The following is a 24,338-nucleotide window of genomic DNA, read 5'->3' on the forward strand; positions in this document are numbered from 1 at the left end:
TGTGGTTTTGATTTTTCTGGCTGTGGCCCAGTGTGCTGCAGCATGCTGCATTAGATCAACTGTGCTGGGATAGAAGTGTCATACTATCAGTTCAACCTTTGGTCAGGACCAACCCCCCCCCCCATTAGTTCATAATGAGGAAAATATCAATCTAGCAGTCCTAGTTCCAAAATTAGCTAGGAGATAGTTACATATTTACCCACAAATATACAAATATTCACCTACCAACCAAAACAACCATTTAAAATCCTATAGATGCCACCAGAAAGATCTGGGCAGAACCACAGGGCATGGATTTACAGTTGAAGTGTCTAGGTCCAAGGTTCCCACAAAACAAAGTTTAGGGCATCAACTACCTCTTTTATAAGGCTGATGAGTTCCAATGGAGGTGGTATAGGCATTTATGTACATCATAGGGCCAATAAGGATTTCCCAGCACAGGCTATGTTGCTATAGTGACCAACACAGGAAGTTTATGACTGCACCAGTTATACCAGATGAACATTCTGATTTCAAGCCCATATTTGGTAAAAATGAGCTTGTGTGTTGTAATAAAATATTGTCATGCTCTTAAAATGTGGATGGTACTCAGCCCCAAAGTACCAACCAAATACTTTGAATAACTGCTTTGACTGCTTTTGAGCAGCATAATGCCATGTACTGTAGCATACCACTAGAGGTCGCCATAGACTAACAGGTTCAGCCTAAGTGGTTTGGTGTGTCTAGAGACTGCAGTCTAGTTATATTCTCAAATATAACTATATGTGAATTACTAGTTGTCAGTTTAGAACATAATGCTGTTGCTGTAACCTATTTTTACATGTATTATAGCGACTTCCCAATAAGCCTGTTGCATATGATTCCCTTTAATGTTTTATAAGCGGAAAGCCCATTCCTTTTGAATACATACAGTCGGTCTATTGTTAGGTGTTCCTCATTACTATACATTTTGTCAAGGTATAATCATATACAGTGTCTTCCTATTCCTCTTTCACCCCAAATCTCTCCCTATCTGACTTGCTGGGGTTGCACAGGTATCTGTTTGTTGGAAGAGAAGAGGAGCTACAGGTCTACCAATGCACCATGAACTAGCTATATGCCAGTTTATATGTTACACTGATTGATACCATATACAGACAAGGGTTGGGATTGTCCAAGCAGAATACTCTTATCTAACATTGTACAAATCAATTTAATCTGTACATGTATGGCCACTTTAATAACCCCATTTTCAAAGAGCTGGTGCATTCTTCTGATAATGACTGTCCATTATGTTGCTATTATATTAGAACTTTCTCCACCTTGTTTTTGACTTGTATTGGGCTTGAATAAAATATATAAAACCGCAACTCCTACCATCTCTATATCATCTGTGCAAAATGCGCAGGTTCTGCAACATCCATAGTGGAAATGACTGCCAATCCTTGGCTGGAGAGAATCCAGAGCCCCAGAAAGCTAATATTGCAGCAGATGGCTACTTTTGTGTGTGATTGTTAACATATTTTTACATTTTATTAATATCAGATCATGTCTGAAGGCAACAAGAACCCTGGTTATAAAATCATAAGTCTACCAAAATAAATATATATATATATATATATATATTTATATTTAATATATATATATATATATATATATATATATATATATTAGTGTATGTGTGTGTGTGTGTATATATGTATATATATATATATATATATAATATTAGTGTGTGTGTATATATATATATATATATATATTAGTATATAAATATACTGTGTATATCTCAAGAAACACAACAGTCTATGATGAATGTAACTGGCCAGTAAAATTAGAACCTGGTTCCTATCTGTGCTCCAAAAGGTTCAGACAAGCCTGGTTGTGATGTGCATGCGAAACGCTCAAGAGGTTTTAAATCAGCTGAGGTCTTTTCCATAAAGGCCAAGAAGCTGGATGATTGCAATGAACAGTTTTTGGCAAATAAAGTGCTACATGGATGCGTGTGCTGCTTTTCATACAGCACTTCCCTGAAAAGAGCCAGGCCCCGCTGTAACCACTCAGGCTAACAAGGGACCTAACCGATGTTGGTTGAAATCCCAGTGTTAACCAAAAATGCAGCATAGAGACTTACAGCAATCAATGTAGCCATGTTTGATCCCAAGAAAGAATCTCTGGTTCCATGCAGTCCTCCATGCAAACATGGCCAGGCTCACAGACTCCACAGCTCCTTCTGTAACACCAGATGGCAGCTAAAAAAAAAAGCACAGTGAATCCAGAGTGTGTGTCCATTCATAGAGTTCCATACTAGTTTCACGGAGATGGCTGGCTTTGCTTTGACTAACCCAAAAACTTGTTGGATGCCAGCAACTTCCACAGATAATGGCCCCTGCTACAGAGAGCAAAACACCATACTAATGGTCATTTTAATGGGATTTTCCACAAAGATGGATCAGTACATACTTATTTTGGGTGCAGCGCTCCAGTTTCATCATTAAGCCATTGCATGCAAGTCATGTCCGGTTCTATTTCCAGCCTTTTCTTTACATCCACATGGAACACTGCCAAGGCTGTAGTATGGTGCTCTCTATGAACTGGCATGGGCAAGGGACATTTATGAGCCCAGTATGTCCTGTTTCACTGCCCCGTGGCAAGAGCCCTGTGATCAGGAGGCGCACGTAACATGCACTTGATACAACCAAGAGTTGTCGAGCTATTTCTTCCTGGCAGACAAATAGAAAAAAAAAAAGAAGGTACAACCTGTATCCAACACCTCATTGGGAATGTAATCACATTGCCATGCACTAACCACAAAAGCAGATTATTTTACAGCACTCCACCTAAGCAAGAGTTGCTCCCATTGTTCCCATACTTCTAGGGTAACACCAAAAACATACAGGCGCTTAGAACAGAGTATTCACCACTTAGACACCACTCTCAAAGCATGCAGTGTAAAAAAAAAAGTAGCAAGCAGTGGTCTCTCTCACCTCTGGTTCACTCTCTTGAATAAGGGGAACTTTTTTGCTGCAGAGTATGGGCTTTTCCTTAGGACTGTCAGACAACAATGGGGACTCTTCAGTTGTGGACTCTGCAGGTCCCTCCTGAGCAAGCTGCTGGTCAGCTGGAGTTTCTACGATGATAAAGAGATGTTCCAGACACTGTCTGATAGCTTCCTGAATGGTATAAAGACAGGACCAAAACAAAAGGGGTCAGAAAACAAACAAACAGATGATCACATGACCTGCCACAAACATCAGCTCCTCACTGGTCTAATACCACCCCCTTCATATCACCAGTGTCCTATATGTACTATTAAATGGAAGGCTAAAGTCTGTTTATAAAATGAACATAAAAATCACCTTCACAAGTCATGTTTATATTCCACTTATGTCCTCCATTGCACATGCACTCAAATATTCCTTCCTCTTTATTCATGTGTGGGAGCTGCTAGTAAGCTAAGTCCTTCTCCATAACAAGTCACAATAAAGCTCTGATTCATAAATATAAAATTCTGTAAAGCAGTGTGGCAGCTTCTACTCCTCTGTCAAAACATACATTGATCTCCCCTGTACCAGACTCCCTTATTGTAGCTTCCCCTTACCTTGCTCATGCTTGCCAAGTGTTGGGCAAGCCTCTGCTGACAGCCACTCAGATGGAAGTAAATAAAACAGAGCTGAGGATAATTGTGAAGGAGCAGACTGTTGGTTTCACTGACCACAAAGCCCCCATATGCTAAACTGCATAGCTATTGAAATGAGGATGGTTGATGGCTAAGGCCATTCCAGACTGGCTAAAAGGCGGTAATCTGCAAAGCGCTGCAGAACATTTTGTTTTTTTAAGCGCTCCCCCTTGTGCCCATTTGATCAAAGACATATAATCTCCCCATCTCCTGGAGTGAAGGATACAGAAGGGACACTGTGACATTTCTGTGACAGATCACTGATCCCCAGCAGGACATTGTGCTCCATGAAGATCTCATTGGCCGCTGCCAGTGTGACATCTGTGTTTACGTTTATCTGTTAGGGCGCAAAGTTACAAAGGGTTGGGAGAGTCAGTGGCTTGGAGAGACACAAGGACTACCTTTCTGCTATTTTTTATGACTGTTGTTCACTGGTAGAACTGTTCATAAAAGATAATGGATGAATAGTATTAAAGCACACAGGACAAATCTTTGAGAAAATGCATTAATTTGATCACCTAAACAGCCTGGTACAGAGATTATGATCCCCATGCTTTCTGGTCCCAGCCATTGTCAGACAGGAGGATTGTGGCTGTGCCCTACTTGGAAACCAGCCAAAGGTTTTCCCCACTGGCTACTTGAGAAAGTCCTTGTTTTGCCAAACTGCTTCCCCTGGCACAAGAATTTCAATGCAATGGGAAGCCTCAGGCTTGCTTCAAAGTCAAACTTGACCAAGAGAGCAGGACAGGAGTAGAATGAGGTTGCCAAATGAGCAGATCTTTTCCCTGATTTGCACTTGGCCCAAGCAATCAGATAACAAGGCCTAACTGGTAGCTTTTATCATCCCATGTATAGCCACCTTCAGGGCCGTGGCAGCGACTAATCTCCCCGATATGCCATCCCACTGGGCGAAATCGCCGAAGTTTCCTCTCAAGGCAATTTTGGCAAATCGCTGCGTATGCCATCCCACCGGCGATTTAAATTCTAGCCAGTGGGATAGAATTTCGGGGAGATTAGTCGCCTGCGACAAGGGAGATTTGTCGCAGGAGACTCCCCGTCTGCCACGGCCCTCAGAGAGTATTTGGGAGACTATATTCACTAAGCCAGAGTAATGGGATAATGCAACTGGTCTGATGTCTTTGGGATCTGGCACACGGGGAAATTAGTCGCCCGCGACAAATCTCCCTTGTCATGGGCGACTAATCTCCCCGAACTACCATCCCACCGGCAAACATGTAAGTCGCTGGTGGGATGGCACACGCCGCACAGGCGATTTCAGCAAATCGCGAAGTTGCCTCGCGAGGCATTTTCGGCGATTTACCGAAATCGCCTGCGCAGCGTGTGCCATCCCACCGGCGACTTACATGTTCGCCGGTGGGATGGCAATCCGGGGAGATTAGTTGCCCGCGAATAGGGAGATTTGTCGCGGGTGACTAATCTCCCCGTGTGCCAGAGCCCTTATCCACCTTGGATAATTATGTACAAATGCTAATTAACTGAGTATATTTTATCTAAAACAGCAATCACAAAAGGTATCCTTACCCTCTTATGATGTCGGTTGATGACCAGGATAACAGCGACTGTCACAGCAGCAGCAGCAATAGTAACTGGTATGCTGGATAGCCAATTCTGACCCCCTAAGAACATCTGTGCTGTAGAGTAGAGATTGACCCAAATGGAAATGTACAGTATCTAGAAAGTGAATAATGAACACAAGATCACATGCATCATATTCACATGATATACACATATTCACATATTCAGACTACAAGAGCCTTTGTTATTGGAATGTTTCTTTTTACAATGCACCACAGCAGATATGTATCAGAATATTTTGTAACAGTACATTACTCACCAGAGCCAGGATCATTCCAAAGCCCCGGGAGCTGAAGAAAATGTATCTGCGGAGTTCGGGGATAAGAGCTGAGACCTGTAGGCACTCCCTGCACTGTTCCAGAGGAACCTTGGGGGAGAGCAAACATTTGCATCAGAACTCTGCGGTGGTACCATCATGGGACCACCATGAACACGTGCGCAGTACCAAAATGTTGGCCACGCCCCTTGTGTGTGCAATATAAACAGCAGATGTTACTCTATAATAAGCAGTTCATATGAACAGTTCCATTGATTAATGTGTTAATATATGAACTGCTTATTATAGAGCAACATCAACTGTTTATACTGCACACACAAGGGGCGTGGCCAAAATGTTCTGCGCACGTGTTCATGGGGGCCCCATATAAATAAATTGTGCAGAGCCCCAAAGTTTCTGATGGTGGAACAACGTTTAACCCCTTCCCACCTACCTGCCCCTGCTCTGCGCTGTCATTGCTTGACATGGAAGTTACATAAGCTTGCGCATAAGTAAGCTCAGAAAGTTTAGGGGCCCAATTATCCTGCTGCGGGGCCCAATAACTAGTCAGTAGTAGTTCAAAAATAGTAAAAATAATGAATGTGTTAACAGTGGAGTTTATACGTAAGTTAAATACATTTTTTGCGTAAGTGTAAGGACCCAATTATGTTGCTGTGGGGCCCAATAACTAGTCATTCCCCTGTTGCAAAGTCCATGTAAAATAGTAAATAGCTCCCAATATAAACAGCTGGTGTTACTCTATAACTATAATCTATGAAAAGCAGAGTAACACAGGGGGATTGTGTACTGCTTCAGTTCCTCTTCTCTTGCTCTTCAACCCTTTTGCTCTGCTGTTCTCCATTTGCCCTTTTAAAAAATTAAAAAAAGGCGTATTTCTTAACTCAGCACATAGCTAAAACACATGGCTCTACCATAATACCCTTTCTCACCTGGATTCCAAAGTTCTGGAGTTTCATTAAACATTGTTCCATGCGCTCAGAACTAGCTGTGTACGGAAGCACCACCAACAAGCATCCATTATACAGACCTGTGGGTTGGGGGGGAAGGAATATGATCTTTTAGTTTAAATTGAAGGTGTGCTTTGTGCCAGATTTACTATAGCCTTTGGGGCGATGGCAATGAAAGCCCTGCAAACAAATGGTTCTCAGGCGTGCCCAGTAAGCTGTTACTATAGCCCCCCCAATACGCTCAATAACAAAAATCAAGGAGCTGCATACACAGTATAATATGTAGGCATTTAGCTTACCCCATTTATTGTAACCACAGGCTAACCCTCCCTTGCCAGGATTAAAAATGAATCCACTGGTGGTCACAATAATTGGGGCCTGCATATTACTGGGCATATGTGGCATCTCAATCTTTTGTACCTGCATCTGGTGACAAGGGATTGAGCACCACTATTGCCAGTCTGTGAATTATCGCCCAACTTACAACTCTGAATGTTCATACGCACCAGGGCTAGTAAAGGGGAAAGCCAAGATCCAAGGTACAGTAAGCTACAGGTGATAACTTTAGGGACTAAATGTAATATTCTTACTTGCCCTTTATATTGAAAGAGTTGCAACGAATAAGAGTGCAGGCAAGTCAACTCACATTTCATTTAAGAGGTTTCTGTCATGGTTCTGTGCACCAGAGCATTGTCTGTTGGGACTGCCCCCAACAGTACACTATATGCGCCATATGCTTGGAAACCATTTCCTTTTAATAATATATTACTCTTTTATCTAAGCACAAACCATGTGGTACAGAACTAAAGAGGTTTGGGGATTAAACTGTATTTCTTTAGGGTTTTGCCTGTTAAGCAAAAAGAAACCAAATCCTATAACAAATAAGACACATAAGAGGACACATAATATATCTGTACCAACCCCAATTAAATATAGTAATGTGATATCCTTTGTGCTTGGAGTGGGAAGAGCTAGAGGGGGGCTTATTTGGAATCTTTGTTTCACAAGGTATTACTTTTCTCACCTGAGTGTAAGGATTCCTTGGGGTCGAGGCTCACTGTCTCACTTCTGCTCTCTGAATCCTGAAAATTCATGTTGCCGTAGTAAGTGATGCACTCACAGCAATTCTAAAGGTATTAAATGCTTACTGCTCCTGTCAGGAAAATATGGTTATCAGTGTGACAGTAGCTTGGGTGAATAAAAAAATCTAACAACAATTATACCTTTAGCATAATACTCAGCAGTAATGAAGTCTGAAAACCATCTAGTCAGGCATTTCTCACAGGAGAAATACAAAAGCACTGCCATGTCTCCTACTGCTGGTAGAGGCAATCAAGCATTCTACAGCTTTTCATTTAAATCATCCCTCTCTGGTTAATTTTTTTATATATACTGTTTGTACTTTAAAGCCTTAAACAGACGTGAGATATACTGTTGTCATAGAACTGCTGTACAAGCCTCTATATACGGCAGCTATAGGACCTAAAAGTTAATACCCCTTAAACAGTCTCCTCAGTACTATAATATAATGGTCCATTTACCATCCCGGCACAAACAGTGTACATTGCTTAACAAATGCACAGGTGTCAAAATCACTGGGCCTAAAGCACATTAGTTCTTACAGTTATTGACTGGGTGAGGTGGAAAATCCCCTTGGCCAGGGATTGCAAAGGACAAGTCAACGTGATTAATTTCTAAATGCTTTGAGGTGGTTAAACTATACTAATTTCCAATTTATTGAGGACCTGATCAAACAAAGGGTTTATTAGCTGTTTGGTCATCTTTGGTCAGGTTCTGTAGTACATAAAAGAGCGCTCTTTTTACTGGTAAATCTTTTTCTCTTCCTCTACATTGGGGGACACAGGCACCATGGGGATGTAGAACCTGCAGCTGGAAAAAGGAAACTAAAATGTTAAAAGTGACTTCTCCTCTTGCCTGCCTTCCTCAATCTTCAGTTTCCAGACCAAAGGAGAACAAAACTAAAAATCCTGAACAGAGAAGGACAAACTTGTCCCACTCAGATGCCAATGGCAAATATAACTCCAGGGAAGGAAGTCCTGTGTCCCCCAATGTAGAAGAGAAAACAGTAAGTTTAACAGTAAGTATAAAAATCTCACTTTCTCTTCCCTAGACTGGGGGACACAGGCACCATGGGAACATCCTAAAGCTACCCATGAGGGTAGGTCCCCATGTATAATTGCTTAAGCAATAGCAGTCTGAAGTACCTTCCTCCCAAAGGAGCCAAAAGCCTGCATGTGCACCTTGTAAAATCTAGAGAAGGTTCATGTGAGGACCACATGGCTGCTTTGCAGACCTGCTCTGCTGATTCCTTACCATCCAGGAGGTACTGAGGGAGCAACTCAATTGGTGGTGGCCTACCCTTAATTGCATACACCCTGACGAAGTTGGAACAAATCCACCTGGCCAAGAAGCCCTTGGCAGCCCCTTTAAGGACCATCCGGCAGAACAAATAGTGTGTCTAACTTGTGAAATTCTGGGTAACAGCGATGTAGACTTTAAGAGCCCTAACCACATCAAAATTGGAGTGTCTTTGGTCCCGGAGATGACAAGGCTCTGGACAGAACAATGGCACAATGATATCTTGGTTTAAGTGGAACTCAGAAACTACTTTGAGCAAGAAGTCAGGAACCAGGTGAAGGACTGCTTTGTCCTTGTGGAAGTTTAGAAATGGAGACCTGCAAGACAGAGCAGCTAGCTCAGAAACCCGCCTGGCCTAGGTTATTATTATTATTAACACTTATTTATAAAGTGCCAACATATTCCGCAGCGCTGTACAATAAGTGGGTTTTATACACTGGACATACAGAATAACATATAAAGCAATCAATAACCGATACAAGAGGTGAAGAGAGCTCTGCCCAAAAGAGCTTACAATATACAAAGGTAAAACAGAAACACTGGCTTACACAACAAGGTAGCCAGAAGGGACCGCATGGTGGTAAGGTAAAAGTCTTTACATTAGGACCCATTGTGATTTGGCGCTGATAGAGGATAGCTAGTGCAGACACCTGTACCTTGAGTGAACTCGGAGCTAAGCCTTTTTCCATTCCCTCTTGCAGGAAGGAGAGGATTTGTCCCTTGCTGGAGGTCTGGGGGTCCCTGTCCGAGGATTCCACCAAGAAATGAAGGTATGTCACACCCACAAAGGCCTGGGCCAAGGGCGGCACAAATTTAGGGGAGGCATGATTCGGGGCGCCCGCACCTGGTTGTAAATCCTGGCTGAGACTGGTTTACAGGTGCATAACAGAGTGGGGATAGCCTCCGATGGAACCCCTTTCCTGGCAAGCATTAGGGCTTCAAAAGCCACACTGTTAAAGCCAGCCACTGTAAATTTGGATGGACAATGAGTCCCTGTTATAGTAGGTCATTGTGTAATGGTAGGTGTAGAGGTTTATCCGCTGCCATAGATACAATGTCTGCAAACTATGGTCACGTGTGGGTGGATAGGAATGTGTAAATAGGCATCCTTTATGTCTACTACTGACATGAATTTGTTCATCTCCAAAGACATTAATACAGACTGGCTGGACTCCATCTTGACTTCCATCTTGTGGGTAAAGCAGTTAAGTGCCTTGAAGTCTAGTACAGGACTGACTGGAATAAAAACCCTTTCCTCTGTCCAAAGGGAGGTACCGGTACAAAGCCTCCTGAAGAAGAGAGTTCTTGTATGATGGATAGGAAGGCTTCCTTCCTGGTGCCCTGGTCTGGGAGATGGGAGGCGAAGAATCAGTTTGGCAGACTTGGGGGGTGGGCACACCTTCAGGTTGAGGTGGATTTGTACTGGGGGGCTTGTTAGTGGACCTAAAGGAAGACCATTGAGAGCCCTGCTTTGGGTTTTACTTGGGGTTGGAGGACGTTGAAGACATTTCCATCTGCTGTTTTGACCTTTGTTGGTGTATGAGATTTTGCTGCTTAGGCTTGTTTTGAGTTAGTTATATTCTAGTCTAATTCAGCTCCAAAGAATATCTTGCCTACAAAGGGTAAACTAACCAGAGATCTTTTAGATGTTAAGTCTGGCGACCAGGTCTTAAGCCAGAGAAAACAGCCAGCTGCAATAGATTAGACCGAAGCCTTGGCTATCAGCTTGAACACATCAAGGACACATTGGCGTCCACTATCTGGGAAAGTAACAGGTCCGTAGACGGATCTTTTGACCTTAGCAGCTCTACCACTTGGTCAATTCATACTTCGATAGCCTTGGAGACCCATGCAATAGCAAAAATGGTCTAAAAGCAGTGAAGATAGCCTTACAGAAACCCTCCAGTCTTTTATCCACTGGGTTCTTGAATGCCGCTGCAATCGCCACAGAAATAGTGGTGGTGTTGGATAGCCTTGACACCGGAGTACCTAGGGAAGGAGGTAAGCACCATAGATCAATGCATTCTTGATTAAAATGATAAGTCTGAGAGATGCACCTGGAAAGCTAGACATGATGATCCGGAGTTTTCCAATGAGCTTTAATCATCTCGTCAAGTTGATAATAAGCCGGAAAAATGGGGAAGGTTTCTTTTGCCTCTGAAAGATATTTTTTCCAGGGTTTACGGAGGAGGCTGGGTCCTCTAAGTTTAAGGTATTGAGGGCACCTGAGAGCACCTGCCCCTCCTCTTTGGAGTTCAGGTCCAGATTACTAAGGGACTCCTGTAGTGAAGGGAGGGTCTCTTGGTGTTGGAAGGAGGTTGGTCTCAGAGAGTCTGGTGTGATGCAAGGAGGTAGATGTAGACTGCATGAGGGGTCTGGGTAGGGACGTCTCCTCTTCATGGTTTGCCATAGTACAGAATACTGTAGGGAGGGGAAGAGAGAAAGGCAGGCAGAGGGGGTAGCCACTTATCTGCAAGGCTGGAGGTAGCCTGTGTGCCCCGATTCTGTGGGCTTGCCTTCAGGGTGGTGATATGGCAGGGTCCATGCTGCCTCAGAACCCTAGGAGAGGAGAATGCAGGATATGTATCCCTTCACAGATGGAGAGCACCAGAGACCCATCAGGATGGAGAGCAGCAGTGAACCTATCAGCACCTGTAAATCCATCAGCGCCTGTGAACCCTTCAGGATGGAAAGGGTCTGTAAACCTTTTAGGATGGAGAGTGCCTAAGAACTAGAGCGTGCCAAGAAAGGGCCATTCAGGATGGCCTTGCGGAGGTGCCGGCAAGACCCTTGTCCTGGCAGGGGATGTAGCCCTGGGCAGGAGGAGGAGTCACTTTTAATATTTTAGTGTCCTTTCTCCATCAACCTAGGGAAGAGACATTAGGATTGGACTCTTGGGAATATTAAATAAATTCAGTGAGTCCCAAATCAGCACTCATAAATCTGGCCGTCAAGCTGATGGCCCAAATTATATTTACCTGAAAACATCTATCAGGCAGGTTTTTGAGCCTGGATAGGTTTGTATTAGAATCCAATAGTTGGCCCAAGGGCCAAACAATCGTATTGGCCTGATTTGGCATAGCATGTTAGTTGACAAACTAGGCAAAGATCTCCAAATGAGGAGACCTGTAAATGTAAAGTGAACTTTAAACTCAACATTCAGAATCCTTTAACTCCCTTCTCGACTCCCCACCAATCAGCCTTGTAATGTTAGTGAAATCCCATAGGAAAGCTCCAAAATGAGAGCACTAATTCTAAAATGGCTTTCCTTCACGATGGCAGGATAGTCACATTTATCTTTTAGTGATGCCAAGAATATGACTGAGACCAGGGAACAGTGAAGGCAGTCAAACATTATGGGAGGAGCCATTTTGCAGGCCAAACTAAGCACTATTATTATTATTATTAACATTTATTTATAAAGTGCCAACATATTCCGCAGCGCTGTACAATAAGTGGGTTTTATACATTGGACATACAGAGTAATATATAAAGCAATCAATAACCGATACAAGAGGTGAAGAGGGCCCTGCCCAAAAGAGCTTACAATCTATAAGGAGAAGAGTTGAGATACAAGGTGTATAAAGAGCTTATATATATATATATATATATATATATATATATATATATATATACAAATGAAATGCTACAGGGACTGTCGTACCTATGCTCACCAGATGTACAAAGATTCAGGCCCAACATGCTATCAAGTGCTAATCAAGTAATTGAGAAATGCCGAATCACTGTGAGAAGGAAGGAAGTCAGTGAGTAATTTGACTGCGGGCAAACACTTACCATGGCACTGATATCTATCTCCGGCTTCCTCTTTCTCTGCACTCGTTCTTGCTTGTCAGCCTTGGTGCAAATGTGTACATTTCAGCTCTAAGTTGCAGCTTAGTGTCCAAGAATCAATCGTAAGCGCATAGCAGTTGTACTTGAGCCCTAGGAGACATGACAGCAAAGGGTTCACAAAGTAACACAAAATCATGGGAAGTTATTATGCCCAGCAACTTGAGTTGTTATTCAGTTCAAATGAAAGGACTGAAAGGGGAGGGGGGGGATATGTTATACACAGCAATAGTTTTATTCTTATAGCATATCCTTATAACATCTCTTGTTTCTCTCTTTTGTCTCCAGCCAAAAAAGATAATTCTTTTTTAGGTAGCCTTGTACTACATTATTTTAGCAATCAGAAACAATAGTGCACAAAACATCTGTTTTTGATAGGAACTCCATATATGTATATTAGAATCTGGAGTTATAAGAATAGGTTTTCATGCTACGTCGAGAAGGCAGAGACGCAATATGAAAGGGATATAGTATATGGGGCAATAGGAGGAGTTATTCGGCAAACTAGAAGTCACACAGTGTCGGACTGGCCCACCAGGATACCAGGAAAACTCCCGGTGGGCCCAGGTGTCAGTGGGCCCTCCTGCTCCTGACCATTTGGCCTGCTTCATGGTCATTCCCTATTTCTGAATGGGAACAAAGAAGAGAAATAGAAGGAAAAATAGATGCGAGCATGTAAATAACAGAGACTAGGAGAATAAAGAGGTTGGGTGAGAAAAGATAGTTTGGAAAGTGGGCCTATGGTCTAAGGTGTGCTGGTGGGCCCCTGGGGTCCCAGTCCGACACTGTACATAGAGCAATACCATGAGCTCTAATGAGATGATGCAGTGTATGGAGCAGTAGGAGGAGTTATAGGGAGAAAATACAGTGTATGGAGCTATTATGAAAGGATACATTATATGGAGCAGTAGGAGGAGTTATGGGGAGAGGTAACAGGGTAAAGAGCAGTAGGAAGAGTTTTAAGGAGAGCATACTGAGTATGGAGCAGTAGGAGGAGTTATAAGGAGAGGATACAATGTATAAAGCAGTAGAATAACTTATTAGGAGAGAATACAGACACAAGCAATAGGAGGAGTTATGGGGAGAGGTAACAGGGTATAGAGCATTAGGAGGAGTTTTAAGGAGAGCATACAGATTATGGAGCAGTAGGAGGAGTTATAAGGAGAGGATACAGATTATGGAGCAGTAGGAGGAGTTATAAGGAGAGGATACAGATTATGGAGCAGTAGGAGGAGTTATAAGGAGAGGATACACTGTATAAAGCAGTAGAATAACTTATAAGGAGAGAATACAGACACAAGCAATAGGAGGAGTTATGGGGAGGGGATAGATAGTATGGGGAATAGGGAAGTAATACAGTTCATGCTATTACAGCGATAGTGTTACTGTATGTGCACTGACAGAAATAACCTTACAGGGTTTATAGATAAGGCGGAGCCCGACCTGCTAGTGTGACTAGGCTGTGACTAAACAGAACTCCAGGTGACTGGGAACTCGCTATGCAACATTCTCCAGAGAATGAGAACGCCGTGACTCCCGGACCTACAGCCTCCCCATAATACCCCACAGCCGCACTCACTACCGGTACCTTCCGCACTTCTTGCTCTCCTCACTTTCCTTGGGATGCTGACAGAACTCTTCTACCAGAGCCCCGCCCCCTTGGGTTAACCCTTTCCTTACCCGGATATCGTATAGATCAGTGGGAAGGTCGTAGAGTTTTCCCCTCAAGACGTTGAGAGAATCCTGGGACCGACGCACGATTATATCCTCCAGTTTCCACAAAAGCTTTTAGTCTGTGCTGCGTAAGCGCTATAGCAAATATGGTACAGTCCAGAGAGTATTATTGTACTAGTTAGTGCCTGGTCAGCAAGGGGCGGGGCTACAAAGCTTCGGCAAGTTCGATGGGAGGGGCTCTGGATTCCCACACTTGGTTTTGCTTCATATTTTCTTTAGTGTTGGCATTATTAACGTGTCGTTGTGACTGGATGTTGGTGGCATGGTCCCACAGCAAAATGCTTTTAGGGTCCATGTGCAATGAGGCGGTGCTCACTATTGATCATTAATAGCTGGTCAACTGGGTCTGCTATAGCTCCTGGGTACCAGTTTAAAGCCTAAATATGAAAGTTAGCTATGAGATTTCATTTTAAATATCTGTCCATTATTATTGTGCGTAGGACTGGCATCTCAACAGTATTTTATCAGCCTGGCCTGTAAAACCCCTGCTTCATACCATTGTTATTAATAGAGAAGAAAGCTGAAAATACAGCAAGACCTGAATTTTTTCCCATAAAAAAGGTAGCAACCATACCTGTGCAAAGGCCAGGACTAGTAATCAGGATATTCTGGGAAATGCCAAAGGGCTGCCTAGACTTGCATTTTTTATTAGTGCTTGAAATGGCAGAGCATTTGTTGAATGTCGGTTGGGCACACCTGTATAAAATTCCCCCCTACCGGGACTGGCAAGGTCCACTTGTACTTGGAACACAGGCATGGGAACAGTCAGTTCTGCCGGTATCCAACATCGCTACTACACCTACCTGACTGTCCAAGTAAAAAGCAACTGCTTGGCTCCCAAGGTTGATGGACCAGGTCATAGGCATCAGAACCAGGGGGACGTGGCCCCCACAGAATTCCCCCCTTAGAAGTTACGAAGGGGTGGGCGAGGGACAGCACGGGTGGGCTTCAGGGGGGGCTCTCTTTGACCACAAAAAGTTAGCTTGTCCACAAATTTCCTCCTCCTGGCCCCCCAACCAAAAACATCTGCTGCCCCAGGTAACTGCTTTTCTGCTTCCCAGTGTGAGTGTGGGTAGGAGGCTTAAAAGCGTAACTTCAGCTCACATTTCTGTGGTACTTGAAGGTATGGCACCCTGACTGGTATACAATTTGACGTGTGCCTGAGTAGCCATCTTCTCCAAGCATGTGGTAGTTACCTAACACATTTCTGAGCAGTACACAAAAAATAGAGGCACACAGCCCTACACCATTTATTAGCTGTCAAGGAAAACCCCCGCTAATTGTTTCTTTACCCCACTGTCAAAAAAATATGTGGGTAAAGAGAGCTCCTGAAATAAGAAATGGCATAGAACTGTTGATTTTGATAAATGGCACAGCAGTTTTGTGCCATAACAGGATTTAAAATACCCAGGCTCAGAACTAGGGGCTGTATTTAGGTCTGGTGCCGCCCTAGGATCCGAACCCCAGCAGGGCCCTACCATGCATGTGCACTATGTCACTTCATGGGGCATGGGATTGGGCACACTGAGATATAGTTCCTAGAGCGGCACTGGAAAATAAATACATTGCTAGAGATCTGCTCAACCCTTCCTCTTGACGATTAGCAGTGATTGTGGAAAAGGGGGTATTCCCCTCCCATTTAGATTTGGCTGTAAGTTCCAGCAGTGAGTTTTTTTTCCCATATTGACACCCAAGGGCGGTAGGCCATCAGGTGCCTATATAGAATATATGGCTCTGACTAGGAGTAGGCAAAAGTGACAGGAACCTAGGTTGCATTGTTGGAAGGGGCACAGATATTTGAAAAAAAATTGTGTCTCTGCCAACTATGCACCCAAGTTTACATCTTGCCTTTCAACCCCACGTCATATGCAGCCAGTTGAATCCTTTACCTTCTACTGGACTCAGGCACATGGCCCCCAATAGCCTGGGTCTGACTCCAGCTACAATCTCCCAGTACCAAAGGCGTTAGCAGTCCTTTAAACATAAATGGATCTGTAACAGTGGAACAGACTGAGAAAAGTTTTAGCTAAGTTTTACAAATCTAGGCCACATGTTTCAGAATTTGTACCCCCTGAAATTTATTTTTAATCTTCTTTTCTAGCAAAATGAATTCCTGACCCTTGTCCTGCTGAGATTACACACTTGACTAAAGATTAAAAGATTTTTTTTTCTTTTTTGGGGGGATGTGCATCGTGAGTTCTGTTCTTTATACAGTGGATAATGAGCTGTTACTGCTGAAAGACAACCTATTTATAAACATGCATTCTCTTTCCTTTTATTTTTCCCCTAAATGTACAGTCATATAACAATGTGCCCTGCTTGAAATAAAATGTAAGGTTTTCTGTACAAATGTAATTCCGGTGCTGCTAATGGCTGGCTCCCAGGATACCAGGAGCTCGCTTTACACTGCAGCCTTAACAACCATAAAAAAGGAAAATTATTGAGTCTAGGAAAGTTCTTTGCTAAGAAAAGAGAGGGTGCTTGACAAGGATCAACTTCTTGTTTTGAAGGAGAAGAGTTTACATTCATATTATTTTTCTGTCAGTGTTGAGAATAATGTTTTGGAATAGTTGTGCAACCAAAGGACATGATTTCCACTGATCTTACAGCATGAAATAATTATTTTAAAAGTGTATGCAAGACTGTATTTCCAGTGTGCAGTATATGTCCTGATCAGCAAGGTATGGACAAAGGCCCAGTGCCTAGGGCAGAATAGGACTGAAGTAGTGGGAGGTGGGACCCAAAGTGGCCAAGCCTCTCTGTACACCCTAAAAACAGAAACCAGTTCTAATGTTATGCAGCACTGCTGTTAGTAAATATGGGGCCCCAAACTACTAAATTAACAAGGCCACAATTATTAGTACACTAGTTACCTGGAGCTCCTGAATGGTGGGCCTGCAAAGTAGAGCTGGTACTCAATAGAAAAGAAAATTACCAAGTATACATTGTCACACTCCTGTTCCACCCAGCACTGTCCATTATACCAAACACCACCCACACCACGCAAGCCCCTTCACTATGTTACCTGTAAATTTTTCATGGGGCCCTGACTTGGGCAGCCCTCATTGCATGTTTACAGGCAATGCAAAGTTTGTCAGGGTTTTTTTTTATGGCCCCAGGCCCTACCCAACGGTTATGCTCCTTATCCAACATAATGCTGTATATTTTACAAAGCAGAATAACAGTACTATATCAGTGCTGTAATGTCTATCAACAAAGTATGCAGGCTCCCTTTCTCTCAGTCTGTCTCATCACCTGGCATGGGCGCTCTTGCTTTGGATCAACCAATGAGCACCCCCCCTTAGTATTTTAAATTGTAACCAAAAACAGGGGCTTAAATGCTGCTGTAAAGAAATCACTCTTTTTTAAAATGATGGTTTAAAGCACAACAGGGCTGGAACTAGGGGTAAGCAGAAGAGGCACATCTGGAAGGAGGGGGTGCATAATTTCACACAAAAATGTATTGCATTAAATTCTTGAATAATATTTTCTATCTGCATTTTGTACTCTCTTTTTCTCTCTTTATGTATCTTCCTGCCAAACAACCTGTGGGTTTCTGTAATTGAACCATCACTTATGGTATCAGATACTATAACCCAGCAGAACACACCATGACAAGTATACAGCCACCGCTGACTCATATGCTGGGAGTGTTTCAGAAAAGCCAGATTTACTACACTATGGAAAACCCTGAATTACAATTTATTGAGGGTTTAATATCACAGAAAAACAGGCTATAGTATAGTAATAATATGTAAAACTTACAGATAATTTGGTTGTCGTGTACTGGATTTTAGAGTAGTGAAATATATCTAACAATCTATATCTATTGGAATAAAAATCTCTTTCACACCTAAATGTACAATAAAATAAATGACACATAAGAGACACGAATATCCTGTAAATGATACCCCATAAACAGTGCTTAGTGATGTAATCAGTTATAAGTGGTGCTTGGTGATGTCACTTGTCATGTGACTCACTGAATCTGGGAGATCCATGACCTGTATAAAACCACATTGCCGAATGGTCATAGATTTCCTTGGTGGTTTCTAATATCCTCATATTTTTCTAAATTATGGGATTAATTATTGAATTCACTATATAATTCATAAAATTATACTAAAATAAATAAATACATAAAATAAATAAATAATAAATAAATACATAAAATTATAACTGAAGATATCACTAAGCACCATTTGTAAGGATATAATTTACAGGATATTCATGGCAACTGTGTACTATAAGTATATATTTCACTAATGAGTTCCTCCACAATAATAGTCTCCATCTTGCAATGTTAAATTACTTTCCTTTTAGATGATGCATTGTAAACTACAACTTTCAGTATTTCTTGTCAGTCACTGGTCAAAAAAGAAGAAATGTGTAAGAACCCTCAAGAAATCTCTGTTGTAGGATAGCACACTGGAAAAGGAAGGCCAATTTGTTGTGTACCCCCAATGACTACAATTGCTTACCTCTTACCCTAGGTTGGTACTTCTCCCCTTTAAAAAGTGCACCGCCCCAGGGTAGTTTACCCAGCGACAGCTAACCGCTCCAACTATCAGTCTGGGAGTCACAGAATGAGCAGGAAAAAACTCAATTGGGTTGAGGGAGTGACAAAACACACCTAAAACATTAGGAACAATAATAGAGAATACTGTATCCTACAAACTACAATGTATCGGAGTCACAATGATCACCCCTAGACCTATGGAACCCAAAACTTTAGTTGAACTAAATGCCCCAGCACCCACAGTTCATCATAATGAATACAGGACTTACTCTCTTCCTTACCTTGGGCATATCTCTGGCACTCTGCTCCACCCCAAACTGGCCCTTCTGCAGATCTCGTTCTGTCTCCCTGCTCCTTGTGCCACTGCCTTACTGCACAGCAATGAAAAGTATGTCAGATGTTTTACAGTCAGCTTCTCACATCATACTGCCTGAGCCCCTTCCTGCTTAGCTGGGATGTGTGAATTGAATCTTGGGCTTCTGTTACAAACTTTATTAGATAGCCCCAGTGCTCCAGGGTAAGTGACTTCTAAAGCCTGCCAACAAGTTCCACGCCTCTCAGGATTAACATGCTCCACCTTGATATTTTCTCGTCCATTGGGAACGAGGCTTCAATCACAATCCATCCTATATATACAATGGGCAGCTTGTCATCTAAAAAAGGTGGGCAGTAAAAGGACTCATTAACAAATGTTATGAACTAAGTATTGAGCTAAGTTATTACTTGCCCATTTTATCTCTATCACAGCTTTCCTCCTTGAACAGAGCTGTTGGTGGCATTTTGTGTTGCAATAAATTGACATTTTAACAGGTTTCTTTGATGTGAGCTACTGGCTACATTCAGGCCCAGACTGGCAATCTGTGGATACTGGCAAATGCCAGAGGGGCTGCTGTAATTTGCCATAGACAGTTACTATTGGGCTGTTTGGGCCTCTGTGTACTTGAAATGCCAAGGCCTAATTTAATTTCTTTTTCTGACACCCAGAGGCTGCCTCCATTCTCCATACCCCTCCCCCCTCAGGATCGCACATACGTATCCTTGTCGCTCACATACAGAACACTGGGATCAGGATGCACTGAAGTTTTTTGCACGTCCCGTCCTCAGTGCCCCATATGTGAGCAAATTTTACTTGCGGCTAGGCGGCATGCCAGTGCAAAATTTATGCTGTGGCCTCACCACAAATCCGGGCCTGGTTGCACGGTGTGGAAGGATAGCATGCAGATATGTGTGATGGTAACCTGGCATGAGTGAGTTGATAGGGAGGGAAAGAGTGCCTGAAGTAGGGGTAGGCAGTTAGAAGAGGTATGTGCCTGATGCCCCCACTGTGGCGCCCTAGACAAATGCCTCTTCTGCCTACCCCTAGTTCCGGCCCTGAAGTAATGTCAGTGTGCCTGGTCTGCGTTGGGAGGGAGTCAACAGTGGGATAACTTTCTGTCGACCCATGCATCACATGCTTGATTGGCTATCTATATGCTATTATGCTTCTGCAGAATAATCAGTTTGGACACGTTCTCTACTTAATTGTAGCACTAATGACTGTTTCTAGCCCAAATTTGATAAGGGTGCATTTAGGTGTCTACAAACAGCTGTTAATGCGTGGCCACACAGACACATTAACTGCTATTGGTAGACACATACTTTAAAAGTGTTTACCTTTAAAACAACTTTTAAAATGATGTAAAGATTGATATTCTAAAACTATTTGCAGTTGGTCTTCATTTTTTAATATGTGTTGACATAATAAAATTGCAGCCTCGCTTCATACAAAAGAGCTAAATAAAGCACAAAATAAGCTCCTAGCTATAGGGAGAATCAACTTAGCCAAACATTGGCTACAAACCTCTATTATGGTTAATTGGATAAAGGAAAGAATTAATACAATAGTAAGGGGCATATTTATTAAATAGAAAATTCGCCACACATCGTCAGACTTCGCCGTGTAAAAACTGGAGCAAAATTGGCGTAATTGTTTTACGCATTTTACGGCATAAAATCTCCAGTTCGGACAGCGATCTTCATTTATTTTACACAGCTTTTTTCAGCGAATTTGTTTTACAAGGCAAAATAAATACGTTCCTTAAAGGAGAATGCAAGTCAAAATTTAAAAAGCATACTGCCCAATAGTCCTCCTATTGTTTAGTAAAAACGCCCCACTTTTGGCTCACCTAATCAAATATTTACTCAGTCACACTTACTTCACATTTTCTGTTTTCTTGAACAGGCAGCCATCTTGAAAAAGGTATTCTCCTTTCCTTTCCCCCCTTGCTTCATACTGCACATGTGTTTTATTCCCTCCCCCCCCCCTCTGACAGATCCGCTTCTGATTGGCTGGGGGGCATGTGTAGCTCAGAACAGGAGACAGGATCAAGTTACACACATGTGCATTGCTACAGGAAGGGGAGAGAGATTTCAGTGATGTCACTGTAGTCTTCACACTGCTGTAACCTGCCAGCACCATATCTCAGAGAAGCAAGCAGGGATCTGGGAATTTAGATATGCAGTAAGTACTTAAAAAGAACGCCTTTAGACTTACTTTTAATTTATATTAACCTTTCATTGTCCTTTAATGTATTGTGTTTAACGGTTTTATTAACTGTTAACTTTGTAGATATTCAGAATGGTGAGTGCTGACCAAACTATTTAGCAGATATTGTAAAGCCACACAATAAATATTAGGAAAAGTGGATCAAACTGGCACCGGCAGCTTTTGTTCCCATTTTTGTGACTCCCCACTTCCCAAATTTGAGATAAGCACATACAGTGGTGTGAAAAACTATTTGCCCCCTTCCTGATTTCTTATTCTTTTGCATGTTTGTCACACAAAATGTTTCTGCTCATCAAAAACCGTTAACTATTAGTCAAAGATAACATAATTGAACACAAAATGCAGTTTTTAAATGAAGGTTTACGTTATTAAGGGAGAAAAAAAACTCCAAATCTACATGGCCCTGTGTGAAAAGGTGATTGCCCCCCTTGTTAAAAAATAACTTAACTATGGTTTATCACACCTGAGTTCAATTTCTGTAGTCACCCCCAGGCCTGATTACTGCCACACCTGTTTCAATCAAGAAATCACTTAAATAGGAGCTACCTGACACAGAGAAGTAGACCAAAAGCACCTCAAAAGCTAGACATCATGCCAAGATCCAAAGAAATTGAGGAACAAATGAGAACAAAAGTAATTGAGATCTATCAGTCTGGTAAAGGTTATAAAGCCATTTCTAAAGCTTTGGGACTCCAGCGAACCACAGTGAGAGCCATTATCCACAAATGGCAAAAACATGGAACAGTGGTGAACCTTCCCAGGAGTGGCCAGCCGACCAAAATTATCCCAAGAGCGCAGAGACAACTCATCCGAGAGGCCACAAAAGACCCCAGGACAACATCTAAAGAACTGCAGGTCTCACTTGCCTCAATTAAGGTCAGTGTTCACGACTCCACCATAAGAAAGAGACTGGGCAAAAACGGCCTGCATGGCAGATTTCCAAGGCGCAAACCACTTTTAAGCAAAAAGAACATTAAGGCTCGTCGCGATTTTGCTAAAAATCATCTCAATGATTGCCAAGACTTTTGGGAAAATACCTTGTGGACCGAGGAGACAAAAGTTGAACTTTTTGGAAGGTGCGTGTCCCGTTACATCTGGCGTAAAAGTAACACAGCATTTCAGAAAAATAACATCATACCAACAGTAAAATATGGTGGTGGTAGTGTGATGGTCTGGGGTTGTTTTGCTGCTTCAGGACCTGTAAGGCTTGCTGTGATAGATGGAACCATGAATTCTACTGTCTACCAAAAAATCCTGAAGGAGAATGTCCGGCCATCTGTTCGTCAACTCAAGCTGAAGCGATCTTGGGTGCTGCAGCAGGACAATGACCCAAAACACACCAGCAAATCCACCTCTGAATGGCTGAAGAAAAACAAAATGAAGACTTTGGAGTGGCCTAGTCAAAGTCCTGACCTGAATCCTATTGAGATGTTGTGGCATGACCTTAAAAAGGCGGTTCATGCTAGAAAACCCTCAAATAAAGCTGAATTACAACAATTCTGCAAAGATGAGTGGGCCAAAATTCCTCCAGAGCGCTGTAAAAGACTCGTTGCAAGTTATCGCAAATGCTTGATTGCAGTTATTGCTGCTAAGGGTGGCCCAACCAGTTATTAGGTTCAATTACTTTTTCACACAGGGCCATGTAGGTTTGGATTTTTTTTCTCCCTAAATAATAAAAACCCTCATTTAAAAACTGCATTTTGTGTTTACTTGTGTTATCTTTGACTAATAGTTAAATGTGTTTGATGATCAGAAACATTTTGTGTGACAAACATGCAAAAGAATAAGAAATCAGGAAGGGGGCAAATAGTTTTTGAGCCACTGGTTGGGGACCACTGCCTAATACTGTGCTGCATATTTAAGGGTATAGAAACAAATTTAACCCTGTGCAAAATGAAGGTAAATTTCTCCTTTGAGAAACCTGCAGAAGCCGTGCTACCCAGGAATATGTTAGGGCCGCGTGGAATGTAGGATGCAGATGACGAAAGCTGGAACAGACGAAATGTCAACATCCACTGCTGCTGAGAGCGCTAGCCATTAATGACCCAGCTGTTTCACAGCTGTACTTTCAGAAAGGCTAGCACATTAATAGATCTCTATTAAAGAAAGGTTTGAAAAGGTTGTTAATGTCTATTTAATTTTCTTGCAAAGAACGATGCTTCCCAGCCTTAATCGACAAATGGAGTGAATGTAATGGCAGATATAGTAGATGAGTTAATATAAGTGTACTGGCAATTATACTCATAGGTCAGTGGTGATCAAAGGACTGTTCTGCCATAATATATATATATATATATATATATATATATATATATAGCAAGACAATGAGCCGCACACGCAGGGACTTTTTTAGAAAACAAAAAATTTCTTTAATGAAAACGATCCAACGTTTCGAGCACCAACTGTGCTCTTCCTCAGGGACAAACCAATATATATATATATATTGGTGTGTGAAAGTTTTAACCTCCTGCTAAGGAAAACTGGAGACACTTCTGACAAATTTGTTCCCCTTCCTCTGTAAAAACTAGGCACAAAACTGCCTAGTTTAGAACAGTTATAGGGCTGCAGGCCCTCTGGGATGGTACAATAAGTTCAGCATACACAATACAGCCATAATCTTTTTAAGGCTTTAGTTCTCCTTTAAAATGTTCCCTGCATTTCCTTTGGTTTAAAATAAACCTTTTTGTCAATTACATGATGATAGATTTGTAATTTAATACATTTCCTATATGCAAGGAATTCCCATGTGTCAGGCAGATATTTGGCCAGACAAATGATGGATTTGCTAGCAGAATAATTGTTTTTGTAATCCTGTGCAGAAGAGGGTTCCTCAACCA

The 24,338-nt window shown here is 42.2% G+C and overlaps 1 protein-coding gene across 5 annotated transcripts; it reads right to left on the reverse strand.

Moving 5' to 3' along the window:
* Positions 1-2,369: 2,369 nt before the first annotated feature.
* tmem268 (transmembrane protein 268) lies at positions 2,370-19,446 on the reverse strand. 5 transcript variants are annotated; one of them, XM_004916730.4, is made up of 10 exons: positions 19,238-19,446; positions 12,650-12,796; positions 7,500-7,628; positions 6,458-6,555; positions 5,511-5,618; positions 5,198-5,347; positions 3,882-3,992; positions 3,578-3,649; positions 2,964-3,149; positions 2,370-2,699 (listed from the first exon to the last, which is right to left on the reverse strand). In XM_004916730.4, exons 3-10 carry the CDS (start codon positions 7,567-7,569, stop codon positions 2,520-2,522), a joined length of 975 nt encoding a protein of 324 aa, XP_004916787.1. In that variant the 5' UTR covers positions 7,570-7,628; positions 12,650-12,796; positions 19,238-19,446; the 3' UTR covers positions 2,370-2,519. The 5 variants fall into 5 exon arrangements, with proteins under 5 accessions (XP_004916787.1, XP_004916788.1, XP_031747962.1 ...); XM_004916731.4 differs by having other exon boundaries at positions 19,226-19,446; XM_031892102.1 differs by lacking the exon at positions 19,238-19,446 and adding an exon at positions 15,012-15,150.
* Positions 19,447-24,338: the final 4,892 nt, after the last annotated feature.

Source organism: Xenopus tropicalis, chromosome 8 (genome assembly GCF_000004195.4).
Source record: "Xenopus tropicalis strain Nigerian chromosome 8, UCB_Xtro_10.0, whole genome shotgun sequence".
Classification (NCBI taxonomy): Eukaryota; Metazoa; Chordata; class Amphibia; order Anura; family Pipidae; genus Xenopus; species Xenopus tropicalis.

Excerpts from the sequence above, each read along its gene's own strand:
- tmem268 (XM_004916730.4), bottom strand. The coding sequence starts at position 7,569 with ATGAATTTTCAGGATTCAGAGAGCAGAAGTGAGACAGTGAGCCTCGAC. Across the intron at positions 5,619-6,457 it reads TCCAGAACTTTGGAATCCAG|GTTCCTCTGGAACAGTGCAG; the intron begins GTGAGAAAGGGT and ends CTCTCCCCCAAG. Across the intron at positions 3,993-5,197 it reads TCAACCGACATCATAAGAGG|ATAAACGTAAACACAGATGT; the intron begins GTAAGGATACCT and ends GCGCCCTAACAG.